The sequence below is a fragment of the Stigmatopora nigra genome, chromosome 22 (assembly GCF_051989575.1).
Source record: "Stigmatopora nigra isolate UIUO_SnigA chromosome 22, RoL_Snig_1.1, whole genome shotgun sequence".
NCBI lineage: Eukaryota > Metazoa > Chordata > Actinopteri > Syngnathiformes > Syngnathidae > Stigmatopora > Stigmatopora nigra.
In genome coordinates, this window is record NC_135529.1 from 876145 (window position 1) to 902917 (window position 26773).

General features: G+C 39.6%; 3 protein-coding genes and 1 non-coding gene across 4 annotated transcripts; 2 read left to right on the plus strand and 2 right to left on the minus strand.

Annotated features, from left to right (window-relative positions):
- The first annotated feature begins 937 nt into the window (after positions 1–937).
- Positions 938–8030, plus strand: LOC144215462 (histidine ammonia-lyase-like). The gene is made up of 20 exons (XM_077744408.1): positions 938–1219; positions 2205–2265; positions 2375–2402; positions 2485–2559; positions 2640–2712; positions 2805–2871; positions 2951–2988; positions 3480–3605; positions 3998–4137; positions 4271–4318; positions 5004–5151; positions 5234–5329; positions 5443–5501; positions 5642–5722; positions 6021–6086; positions 6161–6326; positions 6389–6523; positions 6953–7061; positions 7162–7231; positions 7330–8030. Exons 1-20 carry the CDS (start codon positions 973–975, stop codon positions 7459–7461), a joined length of 1965 nt encoding a protein of 654 aa, XP_077600534.1. The 5' UTR covers positions 938–972; the 3' UTR covers positions 7462–8030.
- A 280-nt stretch (positions 8031–8310) lies between these two features.
- trnay-gua (transfer RNA tyrosine (anticodon GUA)) lies at positions 8311–8398 on the minus strand. The gene is given in 2 exon segments: positions 8311–8346; positions 8362–8398. It is a non-coding gene; the product is annotated as a tRNA-Tyr (tRNA).
- A 244-nt stretch (positions 8399–8642) lies between these two features.
- On the plus strand, positions 8643–18231 carry LOC144215463 (netrin-4-like). The gene is made up of 12 exons (XM_077744409.1): positions 8643–8956; positions 9677–9928; positions 11195–11270; positions 11452–11987; positions 12323–12595; positions 12761–12887; positions 13365–13553; positions 14334–14541; positions 15631–15725; positions 16033–16101; positions 16693–16866; positions 17144–18231. Exons 3-12 carry the CDS (start codon positions 11213–11215, stop codon positions 17284–17286), a joined length of 1872 nt encoding a protein of 623 aa, XP_077600535.1. The 5' UTR covers positions 8643–8956; positions 9677–9928; positions 11195–11212; the 3' UTR covers positions 17287–18231.
- On the minus strand, positions 17984–26713 carry LOC144215464 (methionine aminopeptidase 2-like). The gene is made up of 11 exons (XM_077744410.1): positions 25551–26713; positions 23688–23837; positions 23542–23604; positions 23292–23394; positions 23020–23181; positions 22653–22834; positions 22358–22452; positions 21359–21455; positions 21173–21276; positions 19406–19521; positions 17984–18969 (listed from the first exon to the last, which is right to left on the minus strand). Exons 1-11 carry the CDS (start codon positions 25759–25761, stop codon positions 18717–18719), a joined length of 1536 nt encoding a protein of 511 aa, XP_077600536.1. The 5' UTR covers positions 25762–26713; the 3' UTR covers positions 17984–18716.
- Positions 26714–26773: the final 60 nt, after the last annotated feature.

Here is a 26773-nt window from a genome sequence, read left to right on the forward strand (position 1 = left end):
GCCACGATGATTGTTGATTTAAGATATCTAAGATATACAATATCTTTCTAAAAACATACACACTAGTATTTGAGTTATGATTTATATATTTGACGTAATACCTGAGTCCACTGCAACGAAGAATGGTCCAAAGGCCGTCGTGATGCATTCAGGAGGGCCTCGGCAATCGCACCATTTTATGTAGTTGAACTGTTCTTTGTAACTCATTTGCAGGGATTCCCAGCCAATTCAGAGCAAATGTTTTGGACGTCTTCCACTGTCAATTACTATATATTTTTTACTTGGACATTTTAACTTTATCTGATCTAAGTCATATGTAACTTTACAATATTATTAATACGTAGTCAGAAGTTACCCCAAAACAAACTCAGCACTTGCTTATGACGCCTTTAACCACTAGAGAACGCCCAAGTACAATTTTGTAGTGCAGTGGTCAAAACCTTTTAACATGTTGAAATCAAAGTAGGAACCTGTAGAATATCATTTTTTTACTTAATAAATGCATGCATATCCAACATAATCCAACGTGATGAATTGAGCTATCTCACTTGTGATCTCCTTTGCCTGTTCCACTAAATATGTTGCAGTTGTGTAAATATAAATATATTGCATCCTTATACCTCTACTTTATTACAATACAATAATTGACGGGGATATACGTCCAAACTCATTCCCTGTCAGACCCCAGTCAAGTTGGATTACACAGCTATGACTTAATACGATTTTTCCCCTCTGAAAGCAAAATATTATACCCTCTTTGCTTTATGCATGTGTTTGTTATATCACCAAAGCAAAGTGGATTGCGGTCACTATGTCCCAACATCCGTACGGTGACCGAGTAACCTCTCGTTAGGGTCAATTCGCGGTACCTCTGAGGCGTGGCCCGTGTAAACCGCGTCTGATTGGTCCCCATCCGCTCTCTGGACAGCACCTTTTTGGAGGAGCGCAATCCTCCCCAAAGTCAGTACCGCCATGCCTCGGTTTACCGTCCACATCCGAGATGAATGGCTATGCGTTTCGTGCCGGGACAGCTCGTCCACCATCCGCTGGCTCGGCCAAGAAGCGCTCAAACGCTACATGAAGAATAAGCCGGACAATGGGGGCATCCAGACCCTTAAGGAGACCCGTTTTGTGGTGCGCAGGTGTCAAGGGCTCGGTTTGCTGGACGCAGACGACACCATTGATGATGTCCTGGAGGATAACGACTTTGTCGAACTAGGTAAGAAAAGAGAATGAATTCCAATCAGTCTTTGCAGGAGCTAATCGATTTACGACGGGGTTACTTTTCCTAACGGGCTGTGTGTACGTAAGTCGGATCATAAAGGTGAGCAGGGGTATAAAGCAAAATTAGTAGTCTTATAAAATACTTTCTTAAAATACTTCCCTGTACATTCTTTGCAACTCTAAATCGCCAAATTCTGTGTTAAAATTAAAATTTTATCAAATCAGTGCCTGTCAAAACTTTTTTTCACCACACTCCTGACCAATATTAAAATACAATAGCAACAAACCTTGAAAATACTAGTATGTAAAACACTTCCAGGGCGCAAATATTACATTGAATATCATTTTTGTATACAGTATATACTTAAGTATACCACGAAATGCCATTTTATTATCATTATTTTATTTAGAAATGTAATGTACTCCTGTATAATACACAGCTTTGATTTATGAGAAGGTGCAGTAGTATAGTTAAACATTAGAAATTATGATGAAGGAAAAATAGTTAATTGACTGATGACATCAGTGTGTGTTGTTGGAACTGAGGTCATCCTGTATTGGCCACTCATTGAAATAGATTTTTTTTAATTAAATGAACCCTTTGCCCTAAAAAATGTCAACGCTTGATACAATTAAGATTGCTAGTTGAGGATTTGGTAATATTTTATATTACTGAATCTTTACCATTAAATGTTGTCTTTTTCAACAGACACAGCAGTTTCCATAACAGTTAACAGTAATTGAAGTCAAACATGTATTTGTCTGTTTTGAATAATGTATATTGTTTGCGTATGGAAGATGTGTATAAAAAAAACATAAAAAATCTATACACCTTTCCTTATTCAAATTCTACATTTAAAACAACAACAACAAACTTTTCCTCATGAACTGTATATCATGATGATATTTTCTTTCATTAATATTGGATGAATTTTGTATCCCGCCTACAATACGTGAGCAAAAATCTGTTCTACTTGCAGCCATCGAAGGAGACACAAAGTGTCCCGACTTCATCCCATGTGAGCCTGGAGTTTCCAATATGTATCCATTTCAATAAAAGTATCAAGTACATATATAGTATTATCATGAAGTTAATGGCATGTGAAAACTCTCAATGTTTATCCTTACATGTATAATGCCAACAAAATAGAACAGCAGCATACAGGGAAGCTGGAGATGTAAGTCTTTTGCATTTTCAACATTCAGCCTATCCATTTATCTGTTGCCTATCCAATGCATTCTTTATTCTTTCTCATTCAGGTTATTTGTTTGGACGGCAACAGCCTGACATCAACAGACCTGGTCAACTTGGGCAGAGGCCTTTACAAGATAACAGTCAGTAACAATCAAACACGCTTGCTTGTCAGTACTGATCATTGACTTGCGTTTGTTCTGTGTTCCGCCTGACATTCCAGCTGACCCCAGAGGCCGAGAGAAAGGTTGTGCAATCCAGAGAGCTTTTGGACACCATCGTCAAGGAAAATAAAGGTACTGTAGGTCACGTCAATTCCGGAAATACAAAGGATGAATGATATTGTGTCCAACACAAACAAATCAATTGCGTTGGTTGTCTTTTACAGTCGTTTACGGGATCACGACTGGTTTCGGCAAATTCGCCCGAACTGTCATTCCAGTCAGCAAACTCAAGTAAATACACATTTCTCTTGAAAATGTTAATGTTTGACGATGAAAACCGACTGTTCAAAGCTGTTTTCGTGTTGCATAGAGAACTGCAGGAAAACTTGATCCGCTCACATTCAGCAGGTAAAAACACAACTACACACATGGTTGATTACATTTATACATTTTTAAATAATATTTTTGGCATTATTTATTTGTAGAATGTCTTGATATGTTTCGAAAATGATTGTCTTTATTTCATTTTGATGATATATACTGTACATATAGTATGGATAGGGGTTTTATCGTATTTGTGGAACTTTACAGCAAGATATGGCATTATATGACATAAATCTAAATGGTAGAGAACAAGTTCAAGGCTGTTGTTGCATTTCCCACTACTTTTGAACATGGAAACTGTGCCAAATAGAGCAATTAATTACTTTATTCATTCTTTAGTTATCTGAAACACAAACGGACAAAGAGACATACAAGTACAAGTGATATATTAAAATGAAGAAAGAGGCTAACTTCATAGATTTGCCTCTCATCTAAAAGTAGTGCGACTGTTGTTTGTATGTCCGTTAGGGTAGTTTTTATTTAGCCTAGAATTAAAATGTCTGTGTTTTGTACAGGTGTGGGAAACCCACTGAGTCCAGAGAGGACCCGCATGCTACTGGCTCTTAGAATTAACGTTCTGGCCAAAGGGCACAGTGGCATTTCTTTGGAGACCCTTCATGCCATGATCCAGGCCTTCAACGGTAAGAGGCGACAATTTCATAACACAACTGATTGTGTGTGTGTGTGTGTGTGTGTGTGTGTGTGTGTGTGGCCATCATATTCAATAAAAGCTACAAGTAATTTATTGTTAATCCTTATGTAAAAATCCCTTAAAATGTTTTGGTGTCTACATTGGGGGGAAAAGTGGACACAAGCTTTGCTGTTTGGCTGGAGAGGTAATTGATACATTATTTTATGAATTAATTGATGATGAATCAAAATTAAAAACAGGGTATTATTTGATAAATGAAGTTGGATTGCTCATTGTCAAGGCCACATCTCATTTTGTTTCTAGAAAAACTCCTGGTTTGGAGACTCATAAGTCAGTGTAGCACTATTTGATTTTGTCTGACTAGTTATTGTCACGTTGCAGCCTCCTGTCTTTCGTTCGTCCCCGAGAAGGGCACGGTTGGTGCTAGCGGAGACCTGGCCCCACTCTCACATTTGGCCCTCGGGCTGATGGGCGAGGGTAAAATGTGGTCACCTAAGAGTGGATGGGCCGACGCCAAATACGTAAGATAAGCTCTCACGGCTGCCGACTGGCCGACTGGCTTGCTCGCAGATGGATGCAAGGTCCAACAGGAAAACATATTTGTGTTTGACGACCCTTGACCATAACGCCCCCCTTCCTTTCATCTGTGATTAGGTCCTGGAAGCCCACGGGCTGAAGCCAATTTCGCTGAAGCCCAAAGAGGTAATGTTGACAAAAAACAACAACAATTTGCTGTCATATTTGCTCAAACAAGAAGGGTATCCTGTGCTCCATTGCATCACACATACCAGCTATGAGATTCAACTACTAAACTGTGTGAAGTCCATAAAAAAGAACAACATGTAATAAACAACTCTAGTGGGTAATATGGAGCTACAGCACAGACAAACATTTATTGTCATGGCTGCAGAGTCTTCCTGACTACAAGACAAGGTCTAGTTGTTGTGTAGCAAAGATTGGGCAATCTGGTTTCTTGGACTTTTCACCTAATACAAAGTTTAATAAATCAAAGATGTCATCCACCATTCCAAAAGTTTTGAACAATAGCAAAAATGATTGAGTGGCATTTGCCTTGATTTCCGGGAGCATTATCACCTTGTTTGGATCTCCTATTTGTATCAAATTTGATAGTAAACCATTTACAAACATAAATGTGTGGGCAAATGGAGAGTTCATATTACCATCTAGTCACCACTGAGGAATACATTACCTGAATCACGACCAGTTAAGGCCTAGTTGGTGTCATACTTAGTGTCAATAGTAGTTAGTTTATCTGATGAAGCCTATATTGTAAATGACAAATACTTAGATTTAAAAACAAGCTCCATTGAATGACTTAATTACAATATTCTATCACATTGCCTGATGTTTTGTCTCATTCTGGCAGGGATTGGCTCTGATCAACGGCACCCAGATGATCACCTCGCTTGGGGCGGAGGCTGTGGAACGAGCTCAGGCCATTGCCCGCCAGGCGGATATCATTGCCGCGCTCACTCTGGAGGTGCTGAAGGGAACCACTAAGGCCTTTGACAGTGGTAAACAGAAATGAGCAATTTTAGAGCATCTCTCTGGAGAAAATAGGACAATTTCAAGGTTGCGTTTCTTTGCAATATCCAGACATCCACGCTTTGAGGCCCCACCCAGGACAAATAGAGGTGGCACAACGTTTCCGGTCTTTGCTGGATTCGGATCACCATCCATCCCAGATCGCAGGTGGGTGAAAGGTGGAGCCAAATGCAAGTGGATTAGACACATCCTTTTTGTTGAAGGGATTAAGATCCATTCCCAACTGCAAGAAGTGAAAGTATTTTTGTTGTTGTGTTCAGAGAGTCACCGTTTTTGCGACAGAGTCCAGGATGCCTACACCATGCGTTGCTGTCCTCAGGTAATGTGCAAATCACACATTTACAGTTGACTTCACCAAGTTGCATGTTGATTATTGTTTTGTTTTAACTCCCCTACAGTTGATCTAAATGAGTTGGCATGTATTCATTAACCTGATTCATGTTCTCGTTCTGCTTCAAGGTCCACGGCATTGCCAATGATACAATTCAATTTGTCCTGAACATCATCAACACAGAAATTAATAGTGCCACTGACAACCCTGTATCCTCCATTGTACTAGAAATGTCCATTATTGTATTTTCTTGGCAGGGTAAGGGTTAACTCAAGTCCTTCGTCAGCCAGTTTTATATTGGTGGTACACTTAGTCAAAGATTAAATCAATTGGGTATGCGAACCACCAACATTTTTTACATTAATGTCCTTGGTTTATGACAAAGTTCTTTTCCTGTGGCGGCAACATAGCCTGAACCTTTTTGGCCCAACTGACTTTGGATTTAAGGCATCTGAAGTAATTATCATTATCCACACTATAGTTATCTTTTCCTATTGTTCATACAAGATGGTGTTTGCTGAAAGAGGTGAGACTATTTCAGGGGGGAATTTTCACGGAGAGTACCCAGCAAAGGTAGGTCAAACACAACTAACTAACAACTTCAAACTGTTGTTTTGTCCTTCTCTCAACTGTTATCTTCCTTTCAGGCATTAGACTTTTTAGCCATTGCTGTGCACGAACTGGCCTCGATCAGCGAGAGGAGGATCGAAAGGTTGTGCAACCCTTCTCTTAGTGAGCTTCCGGCTTTTTTGGTCAACGATGGGGGCCTCAACTCGGGCTTCATGATCGCTCACTGCACTGCTGCTGCGTTGGGTGAGCCTCCCGTGTTATCCCCCCTGTTAACTATACCCTCCTAACTAATCTTCTGTGTACAGTTTCAGAGAATAAAGTTTTGTGCCATCCATCTTCTGTCGACTCCTTGTCCACCAGCGCTGCTACAGAGGACCACGTGTCCATGGGGGGCTGGGCTGCAAGGAAGGCCTTGAGAGTAGTAGAGCATGTGGAGCAAGGTTAGGAAACATCTCTTTTTAATTGCGCAGTACCTACTGGGCAGTACTAGGCGTTAACATACCAGCATTGGTTGTTATAGTAGCTTTTTTCCATTTTCTAGATTAATTTTCTGTCCTATGCAATCTTTACTGTCAATTTACTGAAACTTGTACTTTGTCATATCTTCTACGGGATGCATGAGAGCATTCTTTGCCAAGGACTGCCAGTTTTACTTGTAGTTTGATTGGTGAAGATTCGTAAACCAGGGGAAAAAGTGCAATTGATGTTCTTCGAGTTAAAAAAAATGTGTGGAAAATACAATAAGACCGAAAGAAACAGAAATTACAGAGAGTTGACACTGCACTAACAGGCTAAAAAACAAAAGTGGCATTAAAGTTGACCTTCTTGGTTGATTTGTGTCATCTGAAATTGTTTGTATCGGTGCTCAGTTCTAGCTATTGAGCTGTTGGCGGCCTGCCAGGGAATTGAGTTCCTCCGCCCGCTCCGTACCACCACACCATTGGAGAAGGTCTATGACCTGGTGCGCAGTGTAGTCAAGTAAGTCAAACACATGAGGGCCAAGGTACAGAAATCGTTACGCTCCAGTGGAAAAGAGGTACATGATGGTTAATAGTTATCTATTGTCCCACTTTTGCAGGCCGTGGATTAAAGATAGATTCATGTCTCCGGACATCGAGGCGGTGCATCGTCTCCTGCTCGACCAGAAGGCAAGTGTACAAAGTTTAATTTATCTCCACACATCAGAAAAGTGAGAAAGACTCATTTTTCAGTCTTTTTTTGTTTTTAAACATATTTTTTAACCTAGGTCTGGACCGTGGCCAAACCCTACATTGAGAAATATCAGACTGAGTACATCCCTGAGTCTCGTCCAGTCTCCCCAACTGCCTTTTCTCTGGAGTCGCCTCCTTCACCAAGAAAACGCTGTCGCCATGACTGAAGCCACAAAGTCAAAATGAGGAATGCCTATGTTTAGTATACGTATACATACATACATATATACTGATAATAGGTGTCAGCATAGTATAGATATGCTTAATTGGTAATTATTGAATTTTGGAAAAGGTATCTTATTTGCATTAGTACTGCCTCAAAACTACCTCAGCCATTGTACTTAACTGCAATGCAGTCCATCTGAAATAATCACAATATGTTGAATTATGACATAGATAGTAAGATAACTATAATATCTTTTATTGTATGTTATTAATTCCTTTAAGCATTAATTTTTTCATGTGTAGTATCTAGTTGAAATTTACATATTTAGCACTTACTTTTGAACTTTCAGTCAGCACCTGCTTCTACGCAGGCTTCAAAACTGTCATAAGCACTCACCAAAATTTATGACCTAAACGCAGATATTTGTTCCATGAAATTGTATCAATTTATTCACAACTGTCAATTGTCTTCATTACGTAACGTCTTGGCTTCCCTGCTTCTGGTGTGTATGTTAGATTTTGTTTGTTGTTGTGACAATATGCAATTTAGTAATTAAAAAAAGTGAAAGCATTTCATGCCAGTTTGTGGGTCATTAAAATGGATACACATAAATATAATTAATAGTTTTGTAGCTACTAAATAAAGGACTGACTCTTGGCTACTACTTCATTAAGAAAGTAATTGAATTGAAAATTGAATGGTTTTATTGTCATTATACCTATATGAGATTTAAATTTTTTACCACGTAGTGAACAAATAAATAAACAAAAAATAAAAAACAAACCTTGTGTTTATTTGTTACAATAACAGTGATAAAGAACGTCACCTAAAAATGTTATAGGAAAAAATTTCCTTCGAGCCGGATTTGAACCAGCGACCTAAGGATTTCTATGCAGAACCACTACAGTCCTCCGCTCTACCAACTGAGCTATCGAAGGGATACATGACGGCCGACGGAAACTGTATAAATATCATACAATGCTATCAACCTACAGCGTTGAATAATTTTTTAAAATTACAATACTGGCCAAACGTTTTTGTCGTTCCTTAACAATAAAAGTGGTTTCTTGACGCCATTTACGCGACCCTTCAATGTTTTATGTACTATGTATATGAGGCTGATGATATCATGCACGTTAAAAGCCAACTGGCACGGAGTCATCAATCGTCGGCCATTTTGGGTCAGAATCCATTCGCAAAATAGTGAACGCAGTAGTACACTTTGGAAATAGCTAGAGTAAATTGTTCATTTTTGAAATAGATTCATTATACTGATGCAATGTCATCAGAAGAACCCCAAAATATCAGCAAACGTCAGTACAATATGATATACACTCGCCTTAAAATCAAACAAACAAAAACATGACTTCACAGAAGCGCATATTATTGGAATGAAATACATCTATGAGCACTTCACCCAATAAATTACGATATGAGGATTTTATACGCTACATGTAACAAGAATTGGACAATTAAGCCATCATACCATGTGCCAGGTTAGTCTTAATCTCGACAAACAGACAAGCAGGTGTTGGTGATACTTCATATGACACACTTTGATTATATGTGTGTACGTAATTTGCTTGCCTGGAATGTTTCTGCTGTTAAAAATGGCTGCAATATTGGGGATAGTTCCAGTGGCTGGTGGGCTGCTTGATGGAGGAGGGTGGATTGTCCATCATATCCTTTTACAGTCTGGAAATAAGTTGAACAGCAGTTGTGGAACAATCTGTCATCTCTTCAAGCCGCTACTGTAGGAAGTCTGCAGGCTTTGAACTGACTCAATAGAGCAGGGGTAGAGAATCCATGGCTCATGAGCCACATGTGGCTCTTTTGATGTGTGCATGTGGCTCTGAGCGAAAAATATGGAAACCAGTGGTGAGAGACCACCAATAGGAACATCACGCCGGCACTGTAGCATTGATTTTTCTTCATTAGATTCTTCAGCATCTAACCTAAAATTTTGCGTACCGAAGAGATTTCAGGTTACGAGACACAAAATCTGTGTAACGTCATGTCCACATAAAATATTGAGCATCAAGTAAACAATATGCCTTACTGATTGATATGCGTACTGAAGCTTAGTGGAATTTGTGTTGTGTAACAGAACAGATGAAGCTTTAAGGCAAATGGAGCTTGTTTTTGATGTTTGTTGCTCTTCCCCTGCTTGCAGAATGCCTTTGAGACTCTCTTATTATTAAATATCCTTCCTGCAGGAATGTGGCGATGGGAAAACATGCGAGGGATTTCCACAAGCGTGACGAAGACCACAAGCTTGCCTCAATAAGCCTTGGAGAATGTGAATGCATGCACAGAGCCGACTTGGTTAAACGGCAGAGGTTGTCGCTGAGAGCTGAGTGGCAGTTGTGGAGGAATGTCCTGATCCGACTGGACCGTGGGAGGCCTTGGGGAAGAAATGCGGGAATGCAACCGTCTCCTGTGACCTGCTACTACACAAGCGTTTAAAGGTAAAACCGGGAAAGGTGTACATTTCTCGAGGCTTGTGAATTACATTATTGTTCTGGACCCAAAATATACCTATGTAGTCAAAATATATACAATGTATCTGTAAATTGTTACCTCGCATTTATATTGAGTAGTTGATTTCTACAATTCTATTTTTATGTGTTTAATATTTAAGAAGTAAACTGATTTTTAGGGAAAAATGTGATGGATCAATAATTCAATGTGCAAAAATTACAAACTGAATACATACCTGGAACTCAATTCCAATTAAGATACATGAACGTGTTCGCCAATCATCTTAAATACTGGCTATTAGACGGACATCATTGTGATCACATCGCTGTCTAAGACTGCTGCGTGTGTGTGTGTGTGTGTGTGTGTGTGTGTGTGTGTGTGTGTGTGTGTGTGTGTGTGTGTGTGTGGTACATGTCATCGTTTATCTTCAACCTACACAAGAGATTAAAGATAGAAATTAGCCTTCGGCTACAATCTTACATATATATGTTCATTAACATGAATATAAATGTGTTCATTAATATGTGCTGTCGCTTATTAAATAAATTAAACTCAAACTCTAGTGTCAAAAGTACTATATTGACTCAGGACTTTAAAGCTCAACTCATTTTTACTTAGTTTGTGTGTGTGTGTGTGTGTGTGTGTGTGTGTGTGTGTGTGTGTGTGTGTGTGTGTGTGTGTGTGTGTGTGTGTGTGTGTGTGTGTGTGTGTGTGTGTGTGTGTGTGTGTGTGTGTGTGTGTATATGTTCCAATTGTGATTGTAAGGCCTTGAAGAAGGTCATCTGTTTTCCTATGTTGTGTCTTTCTCCAAGTTGCTCTTTTAGGGTCAAATACTTGAACTGGTGCTGAGAGGATATAAATAGTACTGTACAACCAGCTGGGAGAATAATCACTGTCACTGTTCATTTTTTTATACAATACATTATTACTATCTCCGTCATCACACAGATGTGCAGTTCAGTACATCTGCCAGAAATAACACAATACATAGCTTCTTTTTAAAGGTCTTACTTGAGCAATTGGGCTGGGAAAGGAAAAGCACTGGGCGGTTCCAACATCCTTATATTGCCTGATGTCAATGGAGCGTCCACTGCACTGCACGCTTGAGGAAACATGTCACTGGTGTCTAGGTTTTTTTTTTTTTTTTTGAGGGGGGGAGAACTCTTCAAAAAGCTTTCAGACTGAAAAAACATCCATAATTCAAGCATGTTTGATTGTTGTTGTTTTTTTTTCTTTCTTTCTTCAACCCACAGATAATTTAGTACCTCACAATGCCACTGTGGACTCATCTCATCCTTTTCACTCTTTTTGGATCATCTCTCCTCAACGGTAAGTTTGATGTGCAGCTATTAACAAATAAGTGCCTTATTTTCAGAATACAGCCTTAAATCGGGTGGGTTAAGCTCCACTGCCTTTGTGAGGATATTTGGAATGGAAAATGAATGAATGAATGAATGAATGAAAAACCCCAGCTGTCTTCCCCTCCCTGATTAAAACTCTTGCCCTGAAGATCTAAATGCAGACGACCGCTGTATGAGGAGAGCCTGCAAACCACGCATGGGCAACCTGGCAAAGGGCAGAGTGGTGACCAGTCAAACAGAGTGCGGTGCCAACTCATCAGACCCATTTTGCATCTTTAACCATGCATTGGCAGTTCCCCGCCGTCGCCGGCCGAGAAAATTTTGCTCAACGCCACCTGCATGCGGCAAGTGCAACGCATCCATCACTGGTCAGGCACACCCTGCATCGGCCATGAGCGACTCATCATTCACCACCTGGTGGCAGTCAGCCGCGGGCGTGGACGAGGAGATGCTGAGTCTTGACCTGGAGACAGAATTCGTCTTCACGGAGATTGTCCTGGTGTTCCGCTCCCCACGACCCGCTGCCATGGTGCTGGAGCGCTCTCAGGACCGTGGGCGCACGTGGAACACCCTCAAATATTACGCACGTGAGTGCGTTGAGGCATTTGGATTTTCAGAGGAGTCGCTTGCTGGAACAACGTGCACGTCCAAATATTCGGGAGCGTTTCCTTGCACCGGAGGAGAGGTGAGCAATTGAGCAAAAGCTAAAGTAGCAAAGTACACTATTTTATCAAATGTTCCAGTGCCATTGACAGCAATGAATGTGCAAAGCCACTTGAAATGGACCTTCCAGTCAAAATGGAGTAGAGCCATCAAAGGCAGAAAATGAGTTAAAACCAGTCTTCCAACCCAATACAATTTATACTGATGCAATTCATAGTCCAAAAATTCCAGTTTTTACTTCAGCAAACATATCGGTAGTAGTTTCTACTCCTCAATACCCTTTGGTGTCCCTAGCATCACCTATAATAAACATGTTGACTGTTTGAATACTGATTCTTCCTTTTTATCGTTTTTCAGGTGATTTATCGGGCCGTGCAAAACTGGAACTCTGTGGACCCATTAGGCCCAGCAGCAAAGGAAGAACTTGTGTTCACCAACCTTCGGGTCCGGCTGTTGCGGCGCCAACAGTGTCCCTGCCAGGCCCAACAGCCAGGAGCAGCCCTGCTGCCCACCGACCATTATGCCATTTCCCACCTGGTTATTAAAGGCAGCTGCCTGTGCAACGGACATGCTGATCAATGCATGCCAGTCAAGGGCCTCAGGCTGAGCCAGCAGCAAACTGTGGACATGGTGAGACTGGATTTATTGACCGTTTCATGAACTGCTGTGGTGGGCTGGACATTTAGTGCCTGAGCCTTCATTGGGACTTGATTTTGCAAGCAAAACTCCCTCAACTCACTTAACTGCTTCTAAAAATATGAAGCTATACTTTTGTTTCTTGTTTCCTCCTACCAGGTTCATGGGAAGTGTGTATGCAGACACAACACAGCCGGTGACCACTGCGAGCGCTGTGCACCGCTATATAACCAACAACCCTGGCGGGCCGCCACTGGCATCAAGGGAACGCCACATCAGTGCCAAAGTGAGGGAGTTTTTCAAATAATTTACTTACTGTATTCTACAGTGAAGAGCTGTTCATTCACATCATCTAGATCAGTTTACAGCATTTGTAAATGTTTTTTTGGGGGGGTTAGTAACTCAACTTTAAACACAAAATATACAGCCTAATCGAAGTGAGCATTATAGTTAAACAGACGTTAACGAAAATACAGAAGTTAAAAATTGAAGTCAGGTTCTTAATAATATGTAAACATCCCCAAAAAGGATTTAAAAAAATAGCTATACTTTCTTGTGTCATAGTTTCTTTATAATGAAATATTTTTTTTTAAATCTTGGCAAAACAAAGCACTGATTGTAAAGGCCCTGGGCAAATTATGGATTGATTTAAGCAACACAGTTTAATTGGAAAATGAAGTAAGTTTAGTTGGCTGATTTCCTTTTGCATGAATATATACATCCTCCAAAGTGTGACTCCTTCATTGTTTGCTTGTTCACTCAGAATGTAAATGTAATGGCCACGCCAAGAGCTGTCACTTTCACCGTAGACTGTGGTTAGCATCGGGTCGGCGGAATGGAGGCGTGTGCGATGACTGCCGTCACAACACGGTGGGGCGACACTGCCAGAACTGTAAAAAGGGTTTCTTCAGGGATCCCAGCCGTCCCAAAACAGCAAAGGATTCCTGCAAACGTAAGACACCCAATTGCTTTTTTCACCACAATATAGCCCCCCAAGGAGTATGGCATGTCAGTTTTTAGTAATTCACAAACTGGAAAATGATGGTAATGCCAGATTTAAATGTTTAAAAATAAATAAATATATGTATATATATAAAAGTCTAACATTTTCCCAAAGTGGACGGGGGGCCTAATCAGTCAGTTTAAATTCAAGATTCAGTAGATGTTGCTGTATGACGATGACAGCTTGGAAAAACGTATAAAATGCCAAATCAAATCAGATCAAAACCCTTTTTTTTCATCATACTCAACTGCGAATAACGAAATTGGTGGCAAAAACATATAAGTTGACAGGTATGCCCATATGATAGATGTTGTTCTGCTCACCCATTGGTATTGTTAACAAGAATGATCTACTTGAATAAGACACTTCATATATAGCTGTTGTTGTTTTGGAACTGTGACTGCTGTTGTTGGAAACAGCAAAGGAATTTCCCAAGTGCTTGCCATCAGATTGTTTCCATTCTTCCCCTCTGCATCATTAGGAATGCTGCAATATTTTCACAAAGAAGAAAAGTAATTCCCAAATTATCCAATAATCTATCACCACATATATTTTAGCCCCATTTCCCCAGGACATATTTAACCAAATAACTAACAAACTAAATGTATTGGGACCAGAATAATAGCAAAGCAATGCCACAAGATGGTGCCAAAGCACAAATGATTCCACTTTTTTTCTGTTTCAAAAAGCATAGTACAGTGTTAACACACAACTTAATTTCTTCTCCAGCCTGTTCATGCCACGGTGTTGGCTCTGTCTTCACGGGGGGCTTGTCTCTGTGTGACCCTGCCAATGGTCAGTGCCCATGTAAACCAGGTGTGGGTGGCAGCCATTGTGACCGCTGCGCAGTGGGACACTGGGGGCTTCATCAATATGGCTGCAAGCCATGTGACTGCCCAGCACAGTGTGACCATTACACCGGTGACTGCATTGGCGGGTGAGTGAGCCAGGATAGAGGGGTAGAAAATCTCGATTTAAGTAAAAAAAAGTTATTTTATTGGTGCCTTGAAATACAAGAATAATTCAGTCTTAACATCCTATATATGTACATATATTTATATATATATATATCTAATGTATATATATATATATATATATATCTAATGTATATATATATATATATATATATATATATATATATATATATATATATATATATATATATATATATATATATATATATATATATATATATATATATATATATATATATATATATATATATATATATATATATATATATATATATATATATATATATATATATAATTTATTTTTATATATTTATTTATATTTATATTATATTTTACTTATTAATGAAAAACAAACAGTAATTCACCCTGGTTTAGGGCCCAAGTAGTACTATAGTTTTTTTTTTTAAGAGTATTTTATTTATTGCCATTATTTGCAATAGATGCCCAATTTATTTGAACTGGGAAGACTGGCTATGGATGCTCAGTGAAATGCATGGCCCACTACTCTCGGCACTAGACGTCTAATCCATCCTGTCTGGGAGGGTCGAATGAACGTCTGTTCTTTCTCGTGCTGTCAATAGCAGCCAATGAGTCAGTAGAAAAAAAACTAAGACAGCTGTGGCACAATTAGTAGAGTGAGTCGACTAATGACCCAAGGATTTAACTGCAAGGTGTCAAAGTGTCCTTGGACAAGGAAAAGATCCTAAATTACTCCCAGTGTGCACGGCAACGCCTTCTCATCTGTAGCAACACAAAATCCGGTATAAAACTGCAATGGATTAATATGATTTCAACATACGTAATTTAGAATAAGATTAGTATGGTCACTGAATATTTTTTTATATGCCACAACTGTTTTCATTGGGGAAAAAAAACACGTTTCAAAGACCCCTTTTTTATAACAGTAGAATTAGATTTGTTTAAAAATAATGCATTTACTCTGAAGAATGAACAAATACATTGTTATTTTGCGGTACTACTGCTGTCACAGCCTTATGGTGCATTGTAGAAGCTTACACAGCTCCTTACTGGTTTCTACTTGTGCGGCACAGCTCACAGGTGCAAGCCACAGGGCAACTCAAGGACAGTCAAGAAGATTCCGCACACTTCAGGCCAGAGGAGCTTTTCTCTGCACTGCATCATTCTGGTGAGCCATCTTGTACACTTTGTTTTAACAAGAATACATACTAAATATTGGCTCATCATTAGCCAATATCAGCAAAATGAATACATTCCAATTGACACTGAATACTAGAACCACCAAGAGACTTACATCCCACTAGTGTAGTAAAATAGCTAATCCCATTTCCATATTTCCACCTTGGGTTGCAAGTTTTATTGCCAGCGGTTCACAGACGGTACAAGTTTTACACTTAAATGTATGTGCCCACTTTTGTATGATACTTTGAATCTGTGGAAATGTCATTGTCTTCTAACTTGTTCTTTTCTTCTAGAGAAATGCAAATGTGTCGAAATGACCCTAAGCAACCCCAAACTCTTTTGTGCAGCTGAATATGACTACGGTATGTCTGAATAGAATAAGAATTATCAAATAAATACCCTAGGTCAAAAGTTTTTACTTTTTTTTAATGAATATCAAAAAGTCTCAAAAGGTTTTCCTTACATTTTGCTTGTCAGTGAAGTATAAATTAGGCTTCATGTTTATTACTAAGGTTGTCATCAGTGCTTTACAAGTGCCTCTAATGACATATTTTTTAGTTGTAGCTAAATTATTGCTAAACTTTGGTGATGCAGTGTCACCAACGACTTTGCACAAGCAATTGGGGATTCACACTCTGGCTCAAGGAGACTTCAACACGGTCACAAGCCTTCTGCTTTCATCCATCACTTGACTCAAAGACTTTTAGAAGACACTTCAAAAAAGTTCACATGCCTCATTCATTGTGCTCTTTGTGCTCACAAGCTTTGTACTCTTATCTGATATGCACACCATATCTTTAACTTCACAAAACTACTATAAATTTGCAGAATTCAATCTTAAAACTTTGCAAAATGCCCAAAAGTGTTCTACAAAGATATTTATACCAATCTGAACATAGTTCACATTTATTAATTGCTTGTTCTGTTCTCTTCATCATATTTTATGGTGCCAGTATTGGTGGGGAAGGTGATGTCAGCTCGTGATAAAGGCTCACATGCCGAAGTGGAGATTAAGGTGAAGAAGCTTTTATACCAAAAGCCTCATGTGAAGATCCAAAGAGGAATGATCACACTTCATCCAGAACTCTGGACCACACGAGGATGTACTTGTCCCATCCTTAATCCAGGTCAGATACGGTACAATTTCTTGACATGAGCTTTCCAAGCAGTGGTTATTTTGTGTGCGGATTGCCTAAATCTGTTACCAGATTTTTTTTTCTCCATGCTCGGTTTATGCTATTATTCACTGTGTAAACTTTTCGGCTTTATATAGATTAAATCAGTCAACTGACTGTCATGAAAATATCGAAACATTTCTAACGGCATTGTTGGAAACTGTCATGGAATTTGTCTATGGTATGCACCATTGCAATCAGTAAGGACTGATATATGATTTTTGTACAGGCTCGGAGTACCTGGTGGCAGGCCATAAAGTCTGGCGGAATGGCCGACTGGTTGTGAACGGTAAGAGTCACGTTTCACCGTGGGTGTCCAGTTTGAGTCGCAAGATCATCCACATGGTCCAGAGAGATTGCATACAGTGGTAGGACGCGGCCACACATTTTCCAAAGTAGCAAATAAACCAAAGTGAAAGTGGGGAGGGGAAAAAACAGGCGGGTTGTCATTTATCGTCTGGAGCCTTCAAGTCAAATTTAAAAGTGATGACATTTATTTTTTTCTTTAAGTCATCCTATTTTTGGAGAAGACATTTGTTGCAGGCAAAATGATCATCCTTTTTTGATAGAAGGACACTGTTACCAAAGAATCCAAATGAAACCAAAGATGGTAGTAGTTGGGGGTCAAAAGTGGACTTGGTACATTCAAATGTTGTTTTGATCATTTGACAACCAATGTTTGACAATATTTGTTATACTTGATTTTAGTTAGTAATTAGATGCTGATTACTACACAAGTCAATGCTTTTTTTCTTGTGAATGTTTTCAGAGTTGTTCCATATAATACTTAATCAATTCATTATCTACGGTATAACACTTATGCTATGTTTATTAGAATGTTCATTAATACGTATATGGATAATGTGGCTATGTTAAATTCTCACCCTAATCAAAGATTTCAACCTTTCACAGCATTTCAATACATTTTGTTTTGGAAAATAGTAGCCTATTTAAAATGTTTCAACTTTTTTTTATATTTAGAAATTTACCACATAAGGAGTAAAATATTTCATTTATATTTTGAAAAATATTACTTACAGCTGAGATGCAGGCCAAATTTTCCATTTCAACAAATTTAATTTTTTTCCATAAGAAACCCATTTTAAAATAAAAAAAGGAAAATAGAATGGCAAGACAGGTTAAACATTGGAAACTATTATTTTTATTTATAATTATTGTGTCGTATGAGTGTTGTATTAATACTGGATGAGTCCATATGCCCTTTGTTTCATTTGAAGAAAAGCAAAATTAAGACACCATGATCTAATATCATAGTTTAAGTTTGCCATGTATTATAGATCATAAGGATATATAAAATGACAATAAAAATGCCTAAAACATTTATAGCTATTACCCTTTTTAATGTGTTCAAATCCTTAATTATGTTTCTTGATAATTCTAGTTGACTGCATTGAGTAGATGACAGAAAAATGCTGATGTCACCAAAAGTCAGGGCTAAGATTTCTTGTGGATGAGTTGAAAATCTAATTTATTAAATAAATAATTACCATTGCTAATATAGTTGAGGTCAATGGTCAGCACTAAATATTTGTTATGGTCCTTTGGAAATTAGAATAGCATGGCACCATACATTTGCAGGTAGCAGTTCAACCAGGAGAAAGGCTGTCTATTGCAAATGAACAAATACAAAATTGTATTTGATTGTTTTTTGTATATTTCTATTTGCCCTTTAGAATTTTGCATCGGACAGATATGTCTTTTAAATATAGGTAGTTACTTCTAAGCAGAGAAAGCTCATCAAGGCAAATATAGAGGTATGTAAAATAAATGTGTTCTCTCAGTTAGTAGTCATAGCCCCGACTCACAACCTCCTTGCAGGTGGGCCTGAGAAGAATAGTGTGTTCATACTGCGCTGTGTAACTGCCCTTGATGTCGCAAAGGGGCGGGTAGGCATCCACGATGCCCAGATCGCACAGGTTCTTCAGTGCTAGCAGGTACTTGCTCTCTCCCAAACGGTCCAGCCAGCGACGACAGAACGCCAGCGTGCTGAAACTTTCATTTATCACGTTCAGTAGGTGCTTGGCCCTCGGAAGCCTGCAGTAGTGTCAAATTGGAGTCTTATTTAGAATACATTTGTTTCAGTTTTTGTCTTTAAGACCGTTCACTTATTCATCTTTCGTACTGCAGGTCGTTGCAAAGGCTGCAGGGATTTATTGGAGCCTATCCCAGGATTTTAGGATGGCATGTCTCTTGGAGACCGCATCATTGTGGACCATAGGTACTGACATTTTTTAAAGAATACTTTGTAGTTATGAAATTTTCCAAGCAGACTACATTTTTGAAAGACTTTGTTCAGAACTTCTAACTTAGTGGGAGCCATTCGTGGTGATAGACAATTCATTTGAACTAGGATTGGACTTCTAGAGTGAGCCCTTTCCTATAAAATGAATTGCAAATCTATCAGCATGAATGACATTCAATGAGTTCAGCTGAGGCAACAAACGGTTTTAACGTGAGTTTGAAGTCAGACCTTATTGGCACATGTCCCACGTTGAAATTTTTCATGTAATGCGAGCAGTCCATGTCATCGTAGACTGCACCACGTCCCGTGCTGCCGAAAGTCTCAATGGCATACGCTTCACCTTCCTGGAAATTAATGTGGAAAAAGAAAAACATCAGGAATGTAGCGTAGTTGTCATGGATAAGCTCCAACACCCCCCGTAACCCTTGTGAGGGTAAGCGCTATGAAAAATGAATGAAGAACAGTGTTTCCCCACACTGCCTTGCTCACTAATCCATGCCACAAGCCATAACTGATGGATCTGGCAGGAAATCTCCAATAAATTCATTCATTCATGGATTCATTCATTAGTTCGTTTTTTCAAGGAGATGGAGAACCATGCACACTCACACCCATACCTAGGATCAATCTAGAGTGTCCAATCAGCCTACCATGCATTTTTTTGGGGAATATGGGGGGGACACCGGAGTACCTGGAGGAAACCCATGCAGGCCTGGGGAGAACATGCAAACTCCAGACAGGTGGACCGACCTGGAGTTGAACCCAGGTCCCCAGTGCTGTGAGGCCGACACGTTAACCGCCGAGCTGCCCCAATAAATTGAATAAATTTAATATTAGTATTGGTGTTGGAGGGCGGTCCGGTTGAGAGAGTGGTTAAAATGAAATGGTTGAAATGAAAAAGGTGGTTTGTTCATGTGTGTCAGCAGGCAAACGTTGTTTGCATGCGCTGATAACACCGACTTTGCTAATCAAACTTTTTGCAGCTCTGCGGCACACCCAAGCACCGGAGACTATGTTACAAAAGCGCTCACTCTGTATTTGAGCAGGACAGATACTTGTGTCAAAATATGATTGTACTTTGTCGTCACTTAATACGTACAAGAATGTTTAATGGTACACAGTACCACAGAATATGAGGATATTGAAAATAGTAAAAACATCTGTATCTTATGTGCATATTATATTTTTTTTATTCTACATAATTTTGAAAAACTGATAAGATATTATACATAATATTTTGCACCAGTTCAGACACGCAATTAAATATTGTTTACGAAGGTAAAATAGATCTCAACAGAGAACGGAATCAATCAATCCATCAATCAAATAGTAAAAATACCTGAAAATCTACTTCACCACATTAACAAAAAGTACTATTCGATCCAGGTTACTTTTTACAGACCACCGTACAAACATACACACACGCGCGCACACACACACACACACACACACACACACACACACACACACACACACACACACACACACACACACACACACACACACACACACACACACACACACACACATATAATTAGCTAAATAGGCCCGATCCAAAGCTGCCACATCAGCAGGCCCGTTGTATAGTAGAGTGCAGTACTGCACACACTTTTGGAAGGAAAGGTTGACGCTGCAGTTTGCCAATTAAAACCATTTGTGTCGAGAAAAAGTGACCTCCAGTAGCTACACTGCAGTGAGGAGTTACACAAGGACCTTGGTCCTCGTCCCTCTCCTCGTTCTCACTCTGGCAGCTCACGGAACAAGGGCCCGTCACTCCAACACGTGTCGGCAGCTCATGCAGCAGCTAATTTAATTCCATTAAAGGCTTAATTAAAGTGCTGATGAGGGCGAGAGAGAAGCTGTTAGGGCACCCAAATGAAAAATGGCCTTGCATTGTGTTTCAACCTCAACTTGCCGTTATTCTTCCAATTCGACCCACGTTTCATGAAGACACCAGGATTTTGTATGAGTACCACCAAACACATTTGAACTTACTTCCATCCTTGTGGCCTCTCCTCCTTTAACAATGGGAACTGTTTTCCCTGAGTGTATCCTGTACTGTCCAATAGAATGACCATTGAGGTTTCGGATCGGCTTCACTGCAACACAATACGGCTAATGAGCACAAATTGGAGGCGTCAGCGTATCAATGTAAGGGATAAAGACCTGCTTGGTCATCACCTTGGTAAGTTTTGCCATCTATGTCCACTTCGTAGGACTCCATGACCTCCTGAATCGTCTCACCGACATCGCACAGCCGCACGTCGATACCTGCGCACTGGAAGACACGGATCACAAGTACAAGCGGGGGAAACTGAGGCGAGGTCAGAGATTTTGATTCTTGCTTAATGGACAATGCGGCAAAAAAAGTCCACAAAGTCAGAATTAGCAACAAGTTGTGAAATTTGACCCGTTTATGCACTTACATTCAATTAGAAGTCTGAAACTGGGGTATAAGGTATTGTTAAATACCGTATTTTCACGACTAACCCCTAACCCTAACCCTTATTCAAAATAGACAGTGCGCCTTATAATCCAGTGCGCCTTATATATGGAAAAAAACAGAAAACCAAAAACGAAAAACCACCACTGTCGGAGATTAAAAAAACAAACGCCTGAACTGAAACAATACTTAGTTTACAAAAACGTCCATCATATAGCTCCTCTCCCACTGCAAGATTTTATACAAAAAAAATCCAAAACATCAACAATGGCTGGCTCTAGAGGTGACTGTGTAGTGAGTGCTTCGTACCTGTAAGTTAATAGCAATTGCCGTATTTTCACGACTATAAGGCGCATTTAAAAGTCTTAAATTTTCTCCAAAATAGACAGTGCACCTTATAATACAGTGCGCCTTATAATACAGTGCGCCTTATAATACAGTGCGCCTTTCTATATGGAACAATGTCATTCATTGAGGGTGCGCCTTATAATGCGGTGCGCCTTATAGTCGTGAAATTTAGGGACGTTTGTTTATATTGTTCAATACTCATGTTAGGTGTTGACATTTCCTATAACAATTGACCGCTTAGTGAAGTCAAGATCATCAATGAAATGTTAAAATCCATTAATACCTGTCACACAAAGCAAAACGCAAGGAATAAAAATGTCAACATCATTTTTCCTGTCTTGGCCTTTTGAGGCCATGTCACACTCCACTTGTCTCAAGGAGACACATACCTTGATTCCGGTGTTTGTTGCATCTTTCACAGCTTCAAGCAATCCATCATACTTTGGATTAAAAGTGACGGTGAAGGCACAGTCAATTATTCGACCTGAAAGGAATGTAAACAACAACATCACATTTAATAACCTTTTTCTCAGAAACAAACAACAGGTTAGCTACATAGAAAACTTTCTACACCCATGTGATAAACATTTTAAAATGCCAATTTCAGTGTTTCTTATTTTTTCTAGGGAGAATTGCAAGGAAAATTTTCAGATAGATACATTTGACCAGTTGAGCCTTGCTTACCATTAATGTGAGTTCCAAAATCAATTTTACAGACGTCGTTGTAGCGCAGTATTGTGGGGTCTCCAGCATTTGGGGTGTAATGGGCGGCACAGTGATTGATAGAGCAGCCAGTGGGGAAAGCTAGACCAGCATGCAGTCCATTCTCCTTTATGAGTCTCCTGGAGCAATCTTCCAGTTTCTCACTGGCAAATAACAAACAGGCAGTTAGCCTTTTGGCCTGTATTACTCTAAAATATCAGTTTTTTTATTGGATATCTGAAGTCCAGTTGAGGAATTGCGACTCCATCCAAGATAGGTTTTGTAAAACTGGTGCTATTCTGGTCCTGTTGTGGCCAATGTAATATGTAACGGCTTGTCCAATGCTCACCAGATGTCAATCATGGTCATGCCTGGTTTGACCCAGCTCCTCACGTAGGAGCGAACCTGGCGGTGAGCCTCGGCTGCCTGTCTAAAGTCACTCCACATCTCCTCGTTGGCCAAGTCAAGCACTCGTTTCTCCTCGTTGGACGTCCGCCACGCCGCACTGCGCCTGACAATGGGACCCATGACATTTTAGGGACACCTACACCCTCGCAGTAAGTAACATGTCATCTATTAAATGAGCACAAATCTGTAAGGACACAGACGGCGGTCACACACCCGTCTTTTGAAGGCGGATATTCACACTCCTCTCCCTTGGGAAAGTCTCCATTGGGATAAAGTTGGCAAATGGGGATTGTAGGGGGGTCAGTCTGTCCCTTAACTGTGCCCAAACAGAAAAAGTAAAGGAAACACTCTTATATATATATATATATATATATATATATATATATATATATATATATATATATATATATATATATATATATATATATATATTAAAGATAGTAAAATAGTTAGATGTATTCACCTGCTCTCTTTTTTTTCTTTTTCTTTTTCTTTTTGAGAGTCAAGGTGTCTCCATCGTCGCCATCTGCCAAAAGCACCAATATATTAGATTTAGTAACTTACTTCACCTTAGTTTTCGTATGTGTTGAGATAACTAAGTGGACTTACCTTCTTCCTGATCCTCATCATCACGCTCTTCTTTGTCCTCCAGTGTTGTCTTCTCCAGATGTTGTGTGACTTCAGCTACTCCTTCAATTTTGTCGTCATCCCGCTCGGAATTGTTTGATCCCACAGCTGCGGAGTCACATATCTCAACACCTTGAGGGGTAAATAACACTTTTCAGCATCCACTTTCCCTTGTGAAAAGATTCAAACAAACACTTATTACTGGTGTGAGGTTTCAATACAAACTTTTTGGTGCATCCATTGCAGTTTTTCCTAGTGAGTTTTCAAAAGACACTTTTATTTTTAATTTCAAGTGGAGATTTCAAAACTGCAAAATGTCATTGTCTGCAACTTTTCCAAAATATTCCCACACTACAGTAATACAGTCAATAATCATAGAGTTTTACTCTGTGCCATCAATATCTACTACCCATCCACACGCCCTATCTGCAGCTTTGTACCCTTGTCCACATATGTTGCAGTTCAACACAGGCATGGACACACACACACACACAGGTACTTTGAGTGGATAATTTGTAGTATCAAGAAATTGCCTCCAGTAAGAAGTTGGCAGGGCGTGCGCATAATTTCCATAGCAAAGGAGTCAATATCATCAAGGTCATCCATCCACTACTGTATATACAGTATAGTATGTATATGGTACAGTGCGCACATTGAGACAGTTATGCATGTTCAAAAACTTTATTATTTTACTTTCAAGGCTGCATTGTGTTTAACTAAATGCTATCTTCACATTTTCAAAGTGCCACTATGGTACAGTCGTCTTATATTAGTTACAAGTGCTGTATACTTGAACCCTGTTCATTTTCCAAAAGACTCTTGTTTGGTCTCAGTCTTGGTTGTGACTTTCAAAAGTCTTGATTTTAATCCCAGTGATTCCTGATTTCCGGCCAATCAAGGTTAAGGCCTTGTTGCTATGATGTTGTTGGATAAAATAGTTTTCTGTCATTGTAACAATTACATTAATTTGTTTTCCATACCACGCAAGGGTTGCCTAAGCCTATCCAAGCGGACTTCTGGCGAAAGGTTTACTACACCCAAGACTGGTCGCCAGTCAGATGTAGGCCGCACAGAGAAACAGACAACCATTCAGACGCCCAATCATACCACCATCAAGCAAGAATCGATTCTACCCGCAGCAAAGTCAGGTGAGTGAATCCCTACGTCATTAAGTGGCTGTAACAAGTACAACAAAATTATAATACAATCCAGGGAGTTAATTGTGAACATAAAAATAGCCGATAAATAAAAACATAAACAAATCACTAACTTTAAATATACTCAATGTCACAATTTCAACGTTCATCTCACAAGAATTCAAAGTGGTAATAGCAGTCAGATAAAAACAGTTTTTTAAATTATTATTTCATTTTTAAATTATGTCTTCTTAGCCACAGTTGGAGGGTTCAATTCCGAGGTGAGTCCCCGCCGTGTAGTTTGCATGTTCTCTGCGGGCTTGCATGGGTTTTCTCCCGGTACCCCAGTTTCCCTCCACGTTCCAAAAACATGCATAATAGGCTGGTTGAACACTCTAAATTGCCCTTAGGTATGAATGTGAGCATGAATGTTTGTCCATTTCCTTGTGCCCTGCGATTGGCTGGCCACCAATTCAAGTTGTCCCCTGGCTGGGATAGGCTCTAGCCCCCCTTGCGAGCCTTGTGAGGATATGCACTTCAGAAATTAATGAATAATCATAGATACCTTATACATTATCCTAATAGTAATGAATTCTACAGTGAATATGTACTCAAATTTAACAAGTTTTCACTGTGTCATTAATCTCCCTTTGAATGCTACTTCCCTCTCGCACCTGCAAACAAAATGTGTGAAGAAGTTCATCCTCACCTGGTGCTGATGACTTATTATTCTTACGCCTTTTCCTTTTCTTCCTCTTCAAATCATCGGCCACGTCCTCGTCCAGCAGCTCCATGCTCACGAGTTGAAACAAGGCTATGAGAAATGAAGAGAGGAAGTGTGTTGTGTCGCAGAGAGAGAAAGAGAGAGAAAGGGAGGAGGGTAAGAGAAAGAGAGAGAGTAGTAAAAGTACATGCAACATTGAGAGTCCTACAGAAAACCAAATATTATATCATAGCATAGTATCTGTTGGTCAAATCTGGTGGTTCTTCAACTATTTGCTGTCTGACAAATGTAAAGGTCAAATTCATTTATAACCCGTTCTTTCTTTTTTTACGACTTCATTTTTTTATCCTTACAGGGCGCAAATTGAACTCATTGACTGCCAATGATCAACTTATAAAATCAGCATTCATGGCCGGGTAGAAATCTGCAAGTGTCTTTCAGACTGTCAATGCCAAATAATTAGTTAAATAATATGAAAAACACGACCTCAGAGTTACTTGACCCTGTAATTAGTGTCCATTTCTGTTGTTATTCATTGTAATTTTACATTCATCTTTTGTTAACAATTTACAAATGTATTTATAAGTATCCAAAAATCAACTTGATGGTGTGGTGGTTCACCCGCCTGATTTCGATGAGGGCAAGCGTGGGATCAATTCCCGCTTGTTGGTGGTGTGATTGTGAGTGCGATTGATTGTCTGCCTACATGTATGTATGTCTAACTGGCGTCCAGTTTAGGTTTGTCTCCCTTTCGCCTCCTGTTAGATGGGGTAGGCTCCAGCACCCCCAATTGCAGGACATAAGGAGACATGGCTGGTTGTTTATCTCCTGCCCTGTGCTTGGCTGGCCACCAAATCAGGTTGTTGTCCCCCGTCTGTGGCCTGCAGGCAGCCGGGATAAGCTCCAGCACCCCCCGCGATCCCAATGAAGATGAAGCGGTTCAGAAAATGAGATGAGAAGAAATGAGCATTTCCATGTTACTATACATCTTAATGATCCGAATTCATGAAGCTTTTTTTTGTTCTTAGATCGCACACTTGCCAAAGTCAGTCAGTCACACTACTATTAATAATTTCGCGACTACAGCTATTCACCAATAAAATTCTCGCCATGGTTTGTTTATTATTTTTTTGGTGGATCTGGGCTATAGTGAGATTTCTCTTGGTTGTGTTTTGGTAGTCGTTGGGAGAGAAACTTGCTGTGACGAC

Coding starts and splice junctions, on each gene's coding strand:
- LOC144215462 (XM_077744408.1), top strand. CDS start 973: ATGCCTCGGTTTACCGTCCACATCCGAGATGAATGGCTATGCGTTTCG. Junction 2,713..2,804: donor CATCGTCAAGGAAAATAAAG/GTACTGTAGGTC, acceptor TGTCTTTTACAG/TCGTTTACGGGATCACGACT. Junction 6,524..6,952: donor AGTAGAGCATGTGGAGCAAG/GTTAGGAAACAT, acceptor ATCGGTGCTCAG/TTCTAGCTATTGAGCTGTTG.
- LOC144215464 (XM_077744410.1), bottom strand. CDS start 25,761: ATGTTGCATGTACTTTTACTACTCTCTCTCTTTCTCTTACCCTCCTCC. Junction 23,838..25,550: donor TAATAAGTCATCAGCACCAG/GTGAGGATGAAC, acceptor TTACCCCTCAAG/GTGTTGAGATATGTGACTCC. Junction 18,970..19,405: donor GTGGGACATGTGCCAATAAG/GTCTGACTTCAA, acceptor ACACTACTGCAG/GCTTCCGAGGGCCAAGCACC.
- LOC144215463 (XM_077744409.1), top strand. CDS start 11,213: ATGCCACTGTGGACTCATCTCATCCTTTTCACTCTTTTTGGATCATCT. Junction 13,554..14,333: donor AGCAAAGGATTCCTGCAAAC/GTAAGACACCCA, acceptor TTTCTTCTCCAG/CCTGTTCATGCCACGGTGTT. Junction 16,102..16,692: donor TGCAGCTGAATATGACTACG/GTATGTCTGAAT, acceptor TTATGGTGCCAG/TATTGGTGGGGAAGGTGATG.